Here is a 17,597-nt window from a genome sequence, read left to right on the forward strand (position 1 = left end):
AAGGATGAAAAAGATGAAGATAGATAAAAAAATATATTAGATGTTGATGGTATACCGTTATAATTAATAGACTCTAAAGATCTAAAAGTGTATAATTCGTTAAAACTTTCAAATGGTCAAATGGTTAAAATTAAAAAAAAAATGTAGGATGAACATTCAAATATATTATTTCACCTTTTTAAAGTTAAAAGTTAACATAATAAATTAAATTAAATGATAAAATAATTTTTACAAGACTAAAAAAACAATATTTATTAAATAAGAGATCAAAATAAATCATTAAATTAAACATTAAACCTAAAATTTATCATAACCATTTCATTCAATAATAGTTTATATGTTACTACATATATTTGTGTTTATAAAATAGAAATACGGAAGTTATTTGTGTCATATATATCAAGGAAATTCATATGTGTAGACTTGGGCCGGGCTTTAAACCATACTGGACTGGAGTAGATTATTCATGTTTGGGCCTAGGCTCGCTTCAACTCAAAACCATTTGAAACCATCCTCCCTTAAAAAGCCAAAACAGAACGTAACACAATTCTTCTACTCACAGGCGCGAGAGATCAACGAAGAGCAACCCTCTGCTCGGCCGAACAGCACCATGGTTCACGTCTCCTTCTACCGCAACTGTAAGTCTCTTTCGATCTACACCTTCGTTAACTCTATACTCATCGTATCAATGTTTTTTTTATAGATTTCAAAACCTAATCCTAATTTCGTTTATGATCTAGATGGGAAAACATTCAAGAAACCTCGTCGTCCATACGAGAAGGAGCGTTTAGACGCTGAGTTGAAGCTCGTCGGTGAGTACGGACTCAGGTGCAAACGTGAACTCTGGAGAGTGAAGTACGCTCTCAGTCGAATCAGGAACAATGCTAGAAACCTTCTCACTCTTGATGAGAAGAATCCTCGTAGGATTTTTGAAGGTGAAGCTTTGCTCCGAAGAATGTTTCGTTATGGGTTACTTGATGAGACACATAATAAGCTTGATTATGTTCTTGCTTTAACTGTTGAGAATTTTCTGGAACGTCGCCTTCAGACACTTGTTTTTAAATCTGGTATGGCGAAATCTATTCATCATGCTAGGGTTCTCATCAGACAGAGGCACATCAGGTTTAACCCTTAACCGTTATTTAATTTAATTTATAATTGTTGCTGATTTTGAATGGTGGTCTCTAATAGGTACCCGGAGTTGTGGATATTTACTCATTTATCTCTAGATTATAAATAGTATTGTTAGGGACTTAGTTGATTTTAAATAGTTGTAATTTGGGGATTTAATTTATTAAAAAGTTATTGATTATAATAACCAACATTACACACTTATGGTCTCAAAGACCATTTCATCAACATTGGGATTTTTGTGATTTGTTTTCCTTTTGTGTTAATAATTGTGTTGTTGTTCTTTGCACATGATCTGTATCATTGTTGGAGTTGATTTTAGCATCTGTTTGATTTGATTGCAAATAATAGTAAATAGTCAAATTTTAGCATCTGTTTAATTTTTAATTCTAAATTATAAGATTAACATACTTATTTGATATTGTTTCTTAAACAGAGTTGTCAATCCTGGTGGATAGCTTCTCTATCCTGAAGCTTTCTCTATTCTAGATAATCGGAATGCCAAGGAGCCAGACAGTCTGCGATGAAATCGAATGTTTAAGGTTTTAATTGGGATGCTTTTGAGCAATCATGTTGACATCCTGCTCTTTCATTCTTGATTGCTCAAAAGCATCCCAATTACAACCTAAAACAAGTGATTTCACAATCGGATTGATAACTGACTCTGACTAAAATACCCAATACATATTTGTCTTGTTTTACTATTTCTTTCTTTTGATTTTCGAGTAGAAACTCAATTTGCAAGAAATAACCTTGGGATTGAGTAATTTTGGTCTTTGTTTTGTAGGGTTGGAAGACAGGTTGTTAACATCCCATCTTTCATGGTGAGAGTTGACTCACAGAAGCATATTGACTTTTCACTAACAAGTCCCCTTGGTGGTGGACGTCCCGGAAGGGTGAAGCGAAAGAACCTCAAGGCTGCTGCCAAGAACCTCATCATTTTCATCATCACTATCAGTCTCATAGACCTACATCATTTTCATCATCACTATCAGTCTCATAGACCTTGGTAACATCATCATCTCTCCTCTTCATCATCTCTACATCTTTCTCTTCATTTCTAAACAAGCCAAGCAAAGAAATTTAGACAAAAATAATCTCCTCTCTTTATGTGAGAAAGATTAGGGGTTTCCGTTCTACTTCTTGGTGAAAGGGGTTTTACTTGGTGGAAAAGGGTTTGTCGGGTTTTACTTGGTGGAAAAGGGTTTGTCTCTACGAGTGTAAAGAAGATGATACTTCTTAGGAGAAAGGGGTTTTATATTTTTTTGGTGGAAAAGGGGTTTGTCCCTCTGAGTGTAAAGAAGATGATAGTTCAAATTGATTTATTGACGGTGTCATTAAGAAAGTAGGATCAAATAGTCTTACCTCCTTTGAAAGGATCTTTGGTTAGGGTAATACAGTTTTATGGGATGATGAGAAAAATTGGATTGATGGAACATGATCATGATTTGGGATCTCACGTGACAACTATCTCTATTTTTTAGAGAGTTATTCGTCGAAGAGTTTCTCTCTCTATTTCTAGAAGTTACCCTCTTCTTGGATATAGATAAGTGGATTTGATTTGAGAGTAGTGGAAGATGAAACTTTTTCAGCGGCCTCCACTTATCATGTTTAGAGGGTTATCTCGATTTCTTATTTGACTCCTCAAGTCTAGAGTTAGATCTTTCCCTTTATCTGATATAGTTGGACTCCTTTTAAGATATTTTTATTCTACTATGTCTTGTTCTTTTTGGGTTTTTTGATTGAGTCGGTATCCTATCTCTTTGTTACCTGTGAGTTTGTTCCGTCAGTGTGCTGTATTATTTTTAAGTGGTTAAGAGTGACAAATAATCATGTCTAATAATCCTTAGGGGTGTAACCGGTTCAGTTTGGACCATTTTTTGGTCAAAAAATTGTCTCAACGGATGATATCTCCATCAGTTTGATTTGGTTTGATTTTTAGTATTTTTAAAAATGGAATCAAATCAAACTAACTGGTTTGGTTCATTTTAGTTTGGTTTGGTTAATCAACACTTGTTTTCTAAAGATTATATTCATTTGTGTACTATTTGCTATCATGTTTTTCGGTGTATTTTATGCTATTATTATTTTTAAACAATGGATTTCATATAATATATTTCATGCTCTACTTTTCAAACAACTTACAAGTTGTTCTTAGTCCATACGAAACATTGACATAATTTTCATACGTCATGAAATAAGTTCACTATCGAATACAAAAGTTGGAACTTTGCATGAGAAGGTTGGGAAGGGATTTGAAAATTTAACAAATAAAATAACAATAAAGACAAAAGGTTTCAATACACATAAATTAACATGTTTCACACCTCAAACGCACATAAAAACTATTTTGTAACAAGACTAGAAGAAAATTCGTTGAAGAAGAAACATAAAAGGTAAAAAAAGATGAAAACTAATGAAGAAAACGTGAACACAAATAAGGTAACCATAGCCTATAAGAATGGCGAAAGTGAGAGAAACAATGGTGGCACACAACTAGAGTAACAGTTTGGTGAGAGCAAATTTTTATGGCTTATGATTTCTATTTTTTAATGTTTGGAGTTTGGTTTTAATTACATATTATGTTCAAAGAAATGAAGTGTAAAAAAGATGGAGAAGTGTTGGACAGATATAAAATTTGGGCTTAATAATGAGCTAAATAAAATATTAAGTAGATATTTATAATCATCGATTCGATTCATCGTTTTGACGGTTCCAAATATTAAAATTGAGAACCGAACAAAACCAACTCGATTTTAATTGGCTTGGTTCGGAACCAAAAACAATCGACTTATTTTCGGTTTAGTTAGGTTTGAATTGTCAATTTAATTAGTTTTTTTATCCGCTTATACCCCTAATGATCATAAGGTGTTTTTTTTAGTATTTTCTTTCTTTAGGGGGTAAAAGTATGTATAAGGGTGGTTATCCTATCGTTTGACACATTGTAATCCAGTCTATCTTGAAAGCCCATAATGATGTTATTTTTAAAAGAGTCACAAAATCAACACAAAAATATGGAAGAGAAGAGTATTTCTTTTGGCCTGTAAATGGTTTCTAGGGTAGATCAGGGATGAACTCCCACATCTTCATTGAATGGCTTCAAAATCCTATTCTCTGCCTACACCTATAGCGGATCGAGTGTTTGCCTTGGTTCAGAGGTAGGTTTTGGATATGTTATTTTTCGTGCTCTTTTTTTGGGATCTGATCTATTGATGGTGGATCTTAGCGTTGGACAAAAATTTGCAAACCAATTAATCTGACCTATCCACGAGGCCTTACAACACATATTAGTTTGACAGATTTTTTGGATTATCGGTTTGGCCAGGAATGGGTTTAGATGGGTTATACCAGCCAAATTCAGATGGGTTGTTTGGGACCAACGAAATCCAGAATCGACCGATCCTGTATGATGGTTATTAGTTTGTGAGATTTTTTTTGAGGTTAAGTAGACTGAGCTCATCATGGGTTGACTCAAGATGGTCACTCGTTTCTCTTTGCCCAAAATAAAAAAATCAACACAAAACACACTAATCAGATTTAGAGTCACTTAGTCCAAAAATCATAGTTTCAATTTCTCTTTTGTGCTAGGGTTTCGTTTCCATCTCTCTATGTGCTAGGTTTTTGTTTCCATCGTCGATGCCGTCCATTCGTCATCCTCTTTCAATCCTCGAGCACCATCAAGTCACCACAAACCACCACTCCTCGAACTTGCCACCACCGATCACGTATGTTCTTAAATCATGTTCTTTGTCTTGTCTCCTTATCTCTTTTTTTAAAACTAACTTTTAGATTTGTTATTTTTTTAGATCTATAACTTTTAAAACTTAATATTGTTATAATCTTGTGTTTTTAACTAATAAATATTTGTTTTCTATTTTGTTATCTTGTAATATTCAAGTACATTGTTATTCAATTCATCTTTTTTTTAAAACTATTTTTTAGATGTTATTTTCTATTTTTCTTTTAAAACTATTTTTTAAATCCGTCAATTTTAGATATGTTATAATCTTATGTTTTAAACTAAAAAATATTTATTTTGTTTTTTTATTTTCATCTTTATCATTGTATAACTTCTATCTCTTTATTTGGAGTAAATAAAAAAATTGTATTTATCTTTTTAGTTTCTTAATTGTTTTTTTAGATCTCTAACTTTGTCAAGTGATTATTGTCATAATATTATGTTGTTTTCTTTTTACTAATTTAGTATTTTGTAGATTTACAGATTTATAATACTTGTATGTTTTTTATTTACCAATTTATTTGTATGTTTTTGGTATCAATTTGAGAAAGAGGTTCATCATACTACTATGGTCTCCATCTAAGTCAATACTTTGATATTTGTATTATTTTGATCCTATAATAATCCTATGCATAATATTTTTCGATATTGATATTTTTTGATATAGTGTTGTTGTTTACAAATAGAATTAATTATTAATATTAATTTGAGTAAATTTTTATGTTGCGTTTTGTATTTATTTATTAGTGTGTGTAATATCATTTACTATTATTGTGATTTTTTTAGTTATAAAGGATAGAAGTTAGATTTGAATTTGCAGTTGAAATCCTGAAGAATTGTGCAATTGAATATGGATCTGATTTGTATTTTTATATGTATAGTTTTAGTTTTGATTATGGATGACTATAAACTAACAATTATTGTAGAATCATATTGGATGAAAGTAACAATTATTATAGAATCTATAAATTTTGTATTTGTTAGATGTTTTGTGCTATTTCATTTATGTTAGATTAATTTATCTGAAGTATTATAATAGTTTGTAAAATCTTAAAAAAAGAAAAAAGCAAAAATTGTTTTTAATTTTTATTAATTTTAAAAATGAGTTAATTATTTTGGTAAGTCTTAAATCGACTGAATCCACCCAATCAACCTACAAAACCATTTTAACCGAAATCGATAAAGATCGGAATTTTTATGATCATAATTGGACTTAGCAAATGGACCACAATTTGAGTTGGATTTTAGTTTTGAGTCTGAATCCAACCCAAACTGATCGATTGTCAAAATTGTTATAGGGAGCTTCTTAACGCACTCTATATGTTTCTACTGCACCACACACATTTTAAAAAATATTCTCTATTTTCGGAGATGCATCTTCGGACACACCTCTTACATACTCAACATAGGTCATTCTGAGAGGCGCCCTACAAGTTGAGTTATTTTTATTCCGGAGATGCATCTCCAGAATATTTTAAGAAATACCTTAGGTAATTACCAGTTTAGTAGAAACTTCGGAGATGCATCTCCGGAATTATGGACGGGATTATGTTGGCAAACAAAAACTGGAGATTTAATGTCATATGTGGTTTACATACCATGATTTGTGTGAAAAATTAGCCGGCCATTCTAGTGTGTGTCAACTCATGTCGGAAGAGAAGGAATATATTGATTACATTACCTTGAATTTGGTTCAATCGAAAAATATACTTGCAACATTGAAACGGAAATGACCCGAAAATATATCAAATATAAAGCAAGTGTATAATATTCGGTACTTGACTATATACTTGCAACATTGAAACGGAAATGACCCGAAAATATATCAAATATAAAGCAAGTGTATAATATTCGGTACTTGACTAGCAAGGTGCTTGGGGGGGGGGGGGGGGGAGGGATAAAACTGGGATGCAACAACTCTTAAAACTGTTGGATGATAATAGTTACATGTCTAGGTACCGAACGTACGAGGATGAAGTTACTGTTAGAGATATATTTTGGACTTATCCCGATTCCATAAAGTTGTTCAACACGTTTCCTACGGTGCTCATACTTGATTCAACCTACAAGACCAAAAGGTATAGACTTCCATTATTGGAGATAGTTTATGTTACCTCAACTGAGAACACATATTTTGATGGGTTTGCATTTCTTGAGTGTGAAAAAAAGGACAACTTTACTTGGGTGTTAGATGTGTTCCAGACACTGTTGAAGGATCAATGTGAGATGCCTAAAGTGATTGTTACCGACCGCGATAACATATTGATGAATTCAGTTACAAATGTATTTCCTTCTTCTAATGCATTACTTTATATGTATCACATAACAAAGAATATGAGAAGTCAGGTTAAACCCACTGTAAGGAAAAAACAAATAGAGTCAGAAGATGGAAAATTGGTGAAGGCGGGAGTGGTTGTGAGAAAAATAATGGATGCATGGAATCGTATAATAAATTCTTCCACAAAAGAACTATATGCCAATCTCGTTATGCATTTTAGAAAAGTGTGTGAAAAGTATCCAAATTTGTTGAAATATATTGAAAGCACAATTCTTGACCAGGTGAAGGAGAAAATTATTTGTGCATGGACTGATAATGTTAGACACCTCAGAAATACAACAACTAACAGAGTTGAGTTTGCCCATGCTACTTTGAAAAATTGGTTGGGAAATAGTAAGAGTGATTTGTGTAGAGACTAAGGTTGTGTGAACCACATGATTCAAAACCAGCATAATGAGATACATACATCATTTGGTCAGAGCATCACAATTTTGGAACACATATTTAAAGACAAGACTCTATATTCTCAGTTGATCAGTAACATTTCTAGGGCGGGTTTGAACTATATTTTTCACGATGCTAAATGAGATGATAAGGTAGGCTCCGATAGCACAAAGTGTGGATGCACAATTTTGAAAACATATGGTCTCCCATGTGCTTATGTTATTGCTAAAAATGTAAAACTTGGTGACAAAAAAAATTGATGAGGTTTGCACTAATTGGAAGAGGGAAGACCGAGTTTAGCAAATTTGAACTTAAGACGCAAGCAAATGTAAGGCCTATGTGGAATACGTTTTTCCATTTCGAAATAAAAGTTCCGCTCGAAGATATTCTGAAGATGTTGAAGCATCCACCTAAATATTGAACTGTAATGTTGCATTTTATGTTGAACTCATCTATATAATCATAATTTTATTTTATGAATATTAATTTTAATTTGGAAAAATATCTTGTTTTTGGATCTGGTACTAATGATTCTGGCTTACGGAAATGTAACTACGGGAAATTTTTGGAGATGCATCTCCGGAATAAAATAAACAAAACAATAGTGTCACTATGAATGGTCCTACTTGAGTGTGTGTTGTGGTGCTTCCGAAGATTCATCTCCGCAAATAAGGGGCATTTATGGAAATTCGCGTGGTGCGGTAGAAAATTATACGATCCATTAAGAAACTCCTTTATTATAAGCGAGGTGATTTTGCTAGTAACTTGGGCCTTTACCGTTTTGATGTTTATTTCTTTATTTTAGTGTATCTTTTATATTTGTTCATTCTGACATTTCTTGTGTTTTGCATCCACTTTTGTTGTACTTCTTTTCTTTATATTATTATTTTTTCCATTAAAAAAAACCCCGGGTTTGGTAAAAATCTCATCATTCTTTGGAATTATTATTTAGTTTTGTTTAAAAAAATGAAGATTAAATTAAGTAAGAAGAAGATATCTAATTGAGATTAAATCTATTATCAAACTCTTGATTTGTTTAAATAATTTATTTTAATATTATGTGTAAATAATATAAATATAAAAAAATAAAGGTATTTTCCCTCGATTTTCAATAGAAATCGAGAGGTATGTGACGCTTGGGTTGAAACATATTTTTTTTAGGCATAATTAGTCACCAAATCCCTTAACTTAATTTAATGTTCGATTTTAGTCCGTTGACTAAAAAATATACAAATTTGCCCCTTAACTTCACTTTTGCTATTCTATTTGTCCCTTATGTCAATTTCTGGCAAAAACATGTTAAGTTCTGGTGACGTGGCGTGACAACAAGATCAATTGTACAAATTTGAGTCAACATATGTAGTTAAAAACTAATACCTTGTATAAACTTCGGGGGTTTTGTTTTTGGAGGTTAAAAACCTCCGAAAATAAAACCCCATCAGTTTAAATAGTCTATAAGTTTTTAACTATAATGCTGATTCATACTTGTACCAATGACCTTGCTATCATGCCACATCACCAGAACTTAATGTTTTTTTGTCAGAAATTGACGAAAGAGACCTAATAAGGTAATATAAGTGAAGTTAAGAAATAACTTGTAACATTTTTTTAGTTAAGAGACTAAAGCAGAACATTAAATTAAGTTAAGGGACTAAAGCATGTATTAAGTCTTTTTATTTATTTAAAAAGAAACACAATTAACCTCAGGTTTGAGTAATAATCGAGGTAAAATATAAGCGAATTTATTCAGTTTCTTCACCGTCCTTAAACAAATCATTGTTGTCCATTTAATGAGTATTAACACTTAAGACACTACCATTAATGATTCTCGTGAAGCCTAAAACCCTCATAATAAAAGCATTATGGATAAAAAATTGATAATGAAACATTTGACATGAAAACTTTGAAACTTAAAAAGGCAAAATGGGTTCTCATTATTGTGTTAGGAAAATTTCTCAAAGATGGATTTTAAGAGCAAAAAATTATTCGAGTTCAAGGTTTGTGTTCTTAAATAATCATATAACTGAATATTTATTTTATTTATCTATTTTTTTATATCAGACATTTGATCTTCTTCAAGATCAATTAAACGAGGATCCCCAACATTTAATCTTTTCCAAGATATCCATCATTTGTTCTTCACCGACAACGATGATGATGAAGAACAACATTTTTACTTTAATATTTTGTGTAAACAATATAGTTTGTAAACAAATTAATTTATTAATATTGTGTGTAACCAATGTAATGAGTATTTTAATATATATATATATATATATATATATATATATATATATATATATATATATATATATATATATATATATATATATATATATATATATACACCCCACCCCTTGGTTTTGTTATTAAACCGAGAGGTATATGGTGTTAGTTAGGAAAATATAAGTTTTTTATTATTGGGGTTCGAACCCATGACCATTTAAACTAACTACTCAATTATTTTTAAATCGACGGGTAAAGTGGTAGCTTTTTATGACGCCCTTTGCTACCAAAAAACGAAAAACTTTGCGTCTGATGTTACATGTGTTTTTTGTAGTAATGTCATCTTTCCTCATGGGACAATTTGTAACACCCTAAACCCCAACACATGATTTTAAAACATAATGCAGAAATAAAACTAAAAAAGGGTGTCACATTTTCACAGCATAACATCTTTCTCAAAATATAATCGCAGCGAAATAAAAAATTAAAAACATATTCAATTATCTCATGAAATAGTACTCAGTTTTATTAAAATTATAAGTCATATAAACTCAACAACTCGCATAAAACATCATCAAATAATCCCAACCGAAGTGTTACACTATCAGAGTGACTCGCGGAAACTAAACAACACAAAAATAACAAATGAAGAAGGCCAACTATGTCATCCTCCAACTTAAGCAACATATAATCCTCTCTGGGTTCTACATGAGTATCTGCACCATAGACATAAAGAACAACACATGAAACAAACAAGGGGTGATAATACATTCACATATGTTAATGATGTATAAATAACAAGGATAATCCACATCAATATTTAATCATTCCACATAATGTATAACATACAATTATCATGCAATGTGTAATTCCTCTACTCCCATGCATGTGGTACTATCCTACAACATTGGACCAAAGTCCTACAATACTGGATATCAGAATTATGTTACTAAGGGATCTTTAACACTGGACCAAAGTCCTATAATGCTGGACTAAAGTCCTAAGCTAATCTTCGATATACATGATGCATGATGCTACAAACTGTCGCTCCGTGAGAAATATAGATTCGCCACCAGATTTAATTTATTCTAAAGGAAAGGGAAAATAGAGATAAAACCCCAAGATAATGTTCTTCATAACCAAGAGCCGATTCGGAAGCCGGTTATACAAGGGGAAGATATTAGCACCCCTCACATCCATCATACTCGATGGGAACCATTATGCTTGTATCAATGCATATGAATGTTGTTTATCTGAATGTTACTTGCTATCGGGTAATAAGATGAGAAAATAAGTTTTAAATTAGTGTTCTCGCCAAGGTTTCAAACCCTTGTGCCTATGCATCCTCATTCGTGCAATAAGGAAGTTAGAGCTTCGTAGTTCCGATCACAAACAAAGTATTTGTTTGATTGTTTTAGTGGACAATGTTAACGTTCATGTTCTAGCGGTTAACTTTGCTTGTATGCTCGCGTCATGAAAGACTTACGTGTTTGTTTGTTTGCGGTAGAATGGATGTGCTTGGATCATATTTTTGCAGTTAAATATTACTTGTATGCTCGTGCATGAGAGGCTTAAGCTTCATTCACGGTAGAATGGAAGTAACATTCCATTTCCAAAAAGGAAGGTTTGAAAGATGCCCTAAGGCAGAAAACTGGTTTGATTGGTTGTGGTTGATTTTAGTGCAGAGACAAGTATCTAACCCTTGGCTAAGCATGACCAACAATTTGAATATTTGGGAGTTGAGAGGACATTTGCATCCTAACCACTCCTTTTCATCCAAAAGAGTTTTTGATTATGAAATGGTTTGGCGAGTTTCATCATTGGTACTTAGAGGGAGAAAAGTATCTAACCCTTGGCTAAGTACAACCAACAAGCAGAATACTTGGGAGTTGAGAGGACAGTGGCATCCTAACCACTTTTTTTCTCTCTTAGAGCACCAAATTGAACTCGTTTTATTGTTAGGTGTTCTGAATGGAAGTCAAGCATTGGGCCACAGGATAAGTACAGATAACAACCCAAGTACTTGAGTGTTGTGTACAAGTACGTACATCCAACTTCTGCATTCCAATTTATTGAGAAAAGATTTTTAAAAAAGGTACTTGACGTTGAATCGAGTGTTTGGAATTTTATTGTGAAAAAGTGTGTGAAGAGAAAAGGATTGAGATAGAAGTAGGTTGAGAAGATATGGGACAGTGAAATGGATAATGATGATGGTGAGATACTTGATGTTGGATCAAGCACTCGCGTTGCTTTAAAGTGAGTTTGATTTGGAAAACACTTGACGTTGGATCAAGTGTTTTTTTTTTTGTCTTTTGAAAAGTTTCTTTTTATCGTTTGACTTTATCTTTTTAGTTAGCATGCATTGAAACCGTTAAAGTAAATGTAAACCTAAGCTATTGCACTTTTATGGGAAGGGGGACATATGACCCACAATGGGGGGATGATACCAAACAATACAAGGCAATGGAATGGAAACCATACAAGTTACAATCCAAGTACCATGCCTAAAACAATCAAGTGATATGGTGTCCTCACATGTAAACAAATAATACACGACAAATGATAAGCCATGATCATAATAAGAATGTAACTTGGATTTAACTTGAAGTCACATGATCATGGAAAACACACAAGCAGATGAAGTTAGTATCAAATCAAGGAAAATAGAAAACAATGAATCAAAGTAAACATGTTCAATGGAATTTATCAATTCAAATGGGAATGAATAAATATGGACAAATATCAAAGATGAATCACATGATCATGGTGAAATAAATTACATACACAAGGCATACATCAAACAAATTGAAATGACATTTTCAATTTTAAAAAGATACCACAAACCAATTGACAATTAAATGGAGCTAACCTAAGGTTAAAAAATAATCCAAACATGGCATACAATGAATCAATTTAATAAAGGGAATTAACATGGATTATCAACTCATGCCACATTTTAAACCTAATTAAAACATGAACATCATATGGATCAATCTTGACAATTAAACTCATGGTCAACAATTAAAATATTAACCATACAAAGTAATAAAGTGATCAATTAAAACTCTAATCTAAACATGCTCAAATTGATCAAGATTTCATGGTATTCTACATGTTCATTAAACTCAAGTTTAATCACTACATCAAAATGAATAAAAACCCACCAAAATTTCTAATGGCAATTAACACAATACATGGAAAATATATCAAGATTTTCATGGTGAAAACATATGTCAAGATATAGAAGAAATAAGTGGAAAATATGGTGAGAAAATAGTACAAAGAATAGCAATAAAATCATGTAAAATGGACCAAACAGGGAGGTCAGAATTGTTTCAATAGGGGTGCAAACAATGGTCATACGCCTAGCCCAAAGTGAAAGCCCATTCATATATTCATCATCCCGGGGGGGGGGGGGGGTGGGTATTCTAGTAAGAGGTGTGACATGCAATAAAATGGCAAAAGCCCAAACACACAGAGCTCAATAAGAAATTGAAAATATGCAATGGATAAAGCTGGCTGAGTTGGCAGTGATTCAACAACTACATGGGATTAAAGAGTCAAAGATTAAAAAACAAATGTGGTTCACATGATTAAAAAGAACTTAAAGCAAAAACAATTTGAATGCGTCTCTCTCGTCTTAACCTCATTCTCCCTCCGCCGTGCTGGAGGTCATCTTTGGTGGCGGAGACACCTCCGTTAAGCACATCACCTAGAATTGAGTCAGAATCAAGAAAATGAATATATTATGGAAAACTTAGAATGTCTATTTTAATATTCTAATTTTTATTTTAGGACTTAATACCCCAATCGGTTCAGTTTAATCAAATGAAAAGAATTGGTACTAACACCAGGCAAGAAGTTTTGTCTGACTTCAAAATAGCAAAAAAAATTATAGAATTATGAAACTCTCTAAAGCTAGCGGAAATATACCTGAACGTATCGCATGCTCGAACATACAACAAAGTCGCCATCAAACTTTATTTATTCCCAAAGGAAAGGGAAAACATGGATAAAACCCAGGGGAAAGAGATATGCTGGGTAAGGAAGTCGGTTATGGAAGAGGAAGGTATTAACACCCCTAACATCCATGGTACTCCACGGGAACCATTTTGATTATTCTCGCTTGAATGGGTGTTATATCTAAAGATTACTCGCGAAAGAATAGGAAAAGGAAAAAAATAGATAAAGTGGTCGGTGAGGATTGGGGCCCTCATGCCTACGTATCCTCATATTGCAAGGAATTCAGAGCTCCGTAGTTCAAAGAACTAGTGGTGAGAGATGAAAAAATTGTGATAAAAGTATGGTTTAAACTAAAGGATTATGTTGTTTGGACTCCAACAAGGGGTGAAAATATGAACCCAAGAGTAAACTGGTATAACCAACAAGTGAAGGGTCTAAGACATGGTATCACTGTATTGGAATAACCGAAAAAGAAGGGTTTCTTGAATATGGTTACAAAGCAAGTAAGGAGATGTTTGTCTAAGTGTAATACCCCAAAATTTACCCTACAATTTTTCCTGGAAGCATGGGATTATGTTCACACTTCATTGGCATCATACTAGGTCATACTCATTGCATACTACATTATTGACATGGAAATCAGGTTTTGATTGATCACTCCTTAACAGAAGGAGCCCACACAAAGCAAGATTGTGAATTGGACTTCATTCTCTAAGTATACAAGTCTCAAGGGTCTCAGGTGACTCCAGGTATCTTATTATGGTCCTCAATCCATCAGTGAAGGATTCAGAGCTATCAGAGTTTTCATATGGATTTAATCAGGAAATTAGGGTTTCATGGCTACCTGCAACAGGCAATGTTTGGTTGGAAGTAGAGGAGCTCATCCATGTCATGATTGGAGAGGCATCTTGGCCTAGGAAGACTCACAATCATCTCAGAAAGATCCATTGGCAAGCAGTGCAACCAGTTCCCGATCAATTTTTGCCCTGAAATTAGGGTTTGGTATAAAATCAGTTTATTTCTGATTCTTTGGGTGAAACTCTTTTCCATGGCCCTCCATATGTCCACAAGGGTTTACCTACAAAAAATCAGCTTTTTATTTGAGCCAGAAGTGCTTCAATTGATCATTGGAATCGGGAATCAGACAGTTTGGGAAAAGTCAACTATGGGGCTAGAAAAGTCAACTCCTGACTTTTTGAGAGTGGAATCTCAACATTCATGCCTAGGGGAGCCTACATGTGAAATTTGATCAAGGTTGGATCATGGATTCATCATTTAATCAGGAATTGGAAGAGTTACTTAATTTGGAAATGGTTGACTTTCCATTTTGGGCAAGTTTTTATGGTTTTTGCACTCACTTCAAGCCCATTTTCCATCAAGATAAAAGCTCCATTTGAAACTTCTCCAACATGAAAGTTGTTCCTCTTGCTCCAAGCTTTCTAGAAATATAAAGTTTGCTCCATTTTGATCAAAATTTAGAAAGTTATGCTTGGTCAAAGTAAGGCATATTCTTAGGACACTTAGAAAAATTTCTAATTCTAAAAATCTTCGAGTTTTGTCAAAACTTCTTGGCCAGTTTTCTTGCACTTCAAGGCACCAATTGAAAATATTTTCTTCACAACAATTATACCTTGTCATGTCCTCTTTCACCTCCCTTTAGAATCATCTCATTTGGATATATGGTTTGAGAGATACATTCACTTAAAGTTGGCACCATGACTTGAAATTTCTAGGCAGATTTTATGCCTAACTTGCCCAACCAATCTTGCAATGGTGTGACATGAACGTGAGGCCATTTTTCATCTTCTTCCATTCATTATTTCCACTTATGCTCAACATGAAACATGCCAAGCTCCATAATATCTTTCTACTGTTTGCATTATCTCATTAATTGGTGATTTGTTCATCAAGTTAGGTTGCCACAAAGTCACCCCTTTGAGTTGATTTCTTGCTTGCCAAACCAGACCAAGCCATGCTGCAAGATTACACAACCCATATTTTGTTTGCCTCATTTAGCCATGCAACATATTCTTATTCACTTAAGTTTTGCCCAAAATAACAACATCTCACGTGCCCTCTTTCTATTTCTCATACACCTCACCAATTGCAACCAACTTACCTCATGTGCTCACCTCATGGACAAATCATTATTTCAGAGGCCATTAAGAAATGTTTGACCCACCATACTTAAAGCCATAAACCCTAAACATGAAAGGAAGGCTGGGAATTTTCGAGCAAGCAAGGCAAGTTCATTGAAGTCAACTTCCATTTCTCAGCAAAGGTCTCAAGTTGAAGCACCAAGGCAGCACCATTTCCTTCTATTCTCTCAACAATCAAGAAGCAGTGGACTAGACTTCCACTAGGTAACTTTCTTGTCCCTTTTCCATAGCCATTTATTGACACATCTATGACATTATCATGCTTGCTTCATTAATGTTTACCATGCCAATCATATGCTTGTGCTTATTTCTGAAGTCCTCAGCACAAGGCAATGTTCATGATGTTGAGTTTGTGTTGTTAATTTTCTGCTCATGCCCGTGTTCATGTTGACACTTTGTTGCCAACTTTTCTCCATGATTAAGCTACCATTTCATTTAAACAAAGTTACCATGTTAATCCTTGCATTTTATACTTGAGATCTAGGCTTTATTTCGTGTCTTTTGATGCACTATGGTGGTCGCATTTTGTTGTTGAAGTTGAGTGAAACCCACTGCATTGCCCGCGTTTCTGCATGAACATGGCGCTAGGGTTTGGTTACATGAAGAAGATGACCGCGTGTCATCTTGAGAACCATTGGATCCAGCGCGTATGTCTTAATCTCGACCATCCGCTCGTTTTTTGTCTTTTAGTGTTTTAAGTAAATGTGACCAATTGATAACATGTTCACATGATTATTTTAATAAAACGTTATTTCATTATGTCACGCCTGATTTAATATTTGGTTTGGACTATGGGCTTCTACTGTTCGCTTTGCACCCCCTCTTTCATGGCCCATTAGCATCATTTATTTTCCAGTTCAATCAAAATACTGATACACCCCCCCACATTTCATGTTCATTTTAATTCCCATTTTTTATTTCTGTTTTGATTTTAATTATTTAAAATATTTTCTTTGTTCATAAAAATATCCAAAAATATTTTCCATATTTCTTGATACCTTATTTAATTTTATTTAATTTTTATTTTTGCATTTATTTAGTATTAATATTTTATTTTAATTGTTCATTCTAAGTGGTCTATTTTAGCATACATTAAATTCTTGATTTTATTTTTATAACTTAAAATTATTTTTAGCTTTTGATTTTTGGTTTAAAGGTTGACCACTGCCCCATGGTCAACCTGAATTTTTCTTGGATTTTTATTTCACATTTTTCATTTTATTTTTGATTTAATTTTAACCTAGTTTGGTTGGTTGACTTTTGGTTTGACCTCTGTTTTATTTCAATTGATTCATATACCAATTTTCATTATTTTAAAAATCTTTTTGGGGGATGATGATGTCCTGACCCCACCTTAATTAGTTTAAGTTTTCATAATTTTCTTGATTAATTTGCTATTTATTTGATATTTTTTAAGTTGGCTCGAATTTTCAGTTGATTTCTTTATGATCAATGTTTGACTTAGGGATTGCTTTTAGCAATTGAAGAGATCTTTTGATCCTCCCTTGTACATCCCATATGCCATGTATTAGAGGCCTTTTATCTTGATTTTATTTGATCCTTACCTCATTTCTTGATTTAATTATTTCAGTGGACCCTTTTTGTGCATCTTTTCATCTATCTGATTCATTTGGTATCTGTTACACTTGTTTCTTTC

The 17,597-nt window shown here is 33.1% G+C and overlaps 1 protein-coding gene and 1 pseudogene across 1 annotated transcript; one reads left to right on the forward strand and one right to left on the reverse strand.

The window, feature by feature from the left end:
• Nucleotides 1-474: 474 nt before the first annotated feature.
• LOC127085369 (40S ribosomal protein S9-2) lies at nt 475-3,188 on the forward strand. The gene is made up of 3 exons (XM_051025884.1): nt 475-638; nt 741-1,122; nt 1,919-3,188. The coding sequence occupies exons 1-3, from the start codon at nt 611-613 to the stop codon at nt 2,142-2,144; spliced, it is 636 nt and encodes a 211-aa protein (XP_050881841.1). The 5' UTR covers nt 475-610; the 3' UTR covers nt 2,145-3,188.
• Nucleotides 3,189-10,522: 7,334 nt separating this feature from the next.
• LOC127081279 (uncharacterized) overlaps nt 10,523-17,597 on the reverse strand; it is a 32,324-nt pseudogene continuing 25,249 nt past the window's right edge.

This window comes from Lathyrus oleraceus, chromosome 5 (assembly GCF_024323335.1).
Source record: "Lathyrus oleraceus cultivar Zhongwan6 chromosome 5, CAAS_Psat_ZW6_1.0, whole genome shotgun sequence".
NCBI classification, from domain to species: domain Eukaryota; kingdom Viridiplantae; phylum Streptophyta; class Magnoliopsida; order Fabales; family Fabaceae; genus Lathyrus; species Lathyrus oleraceus.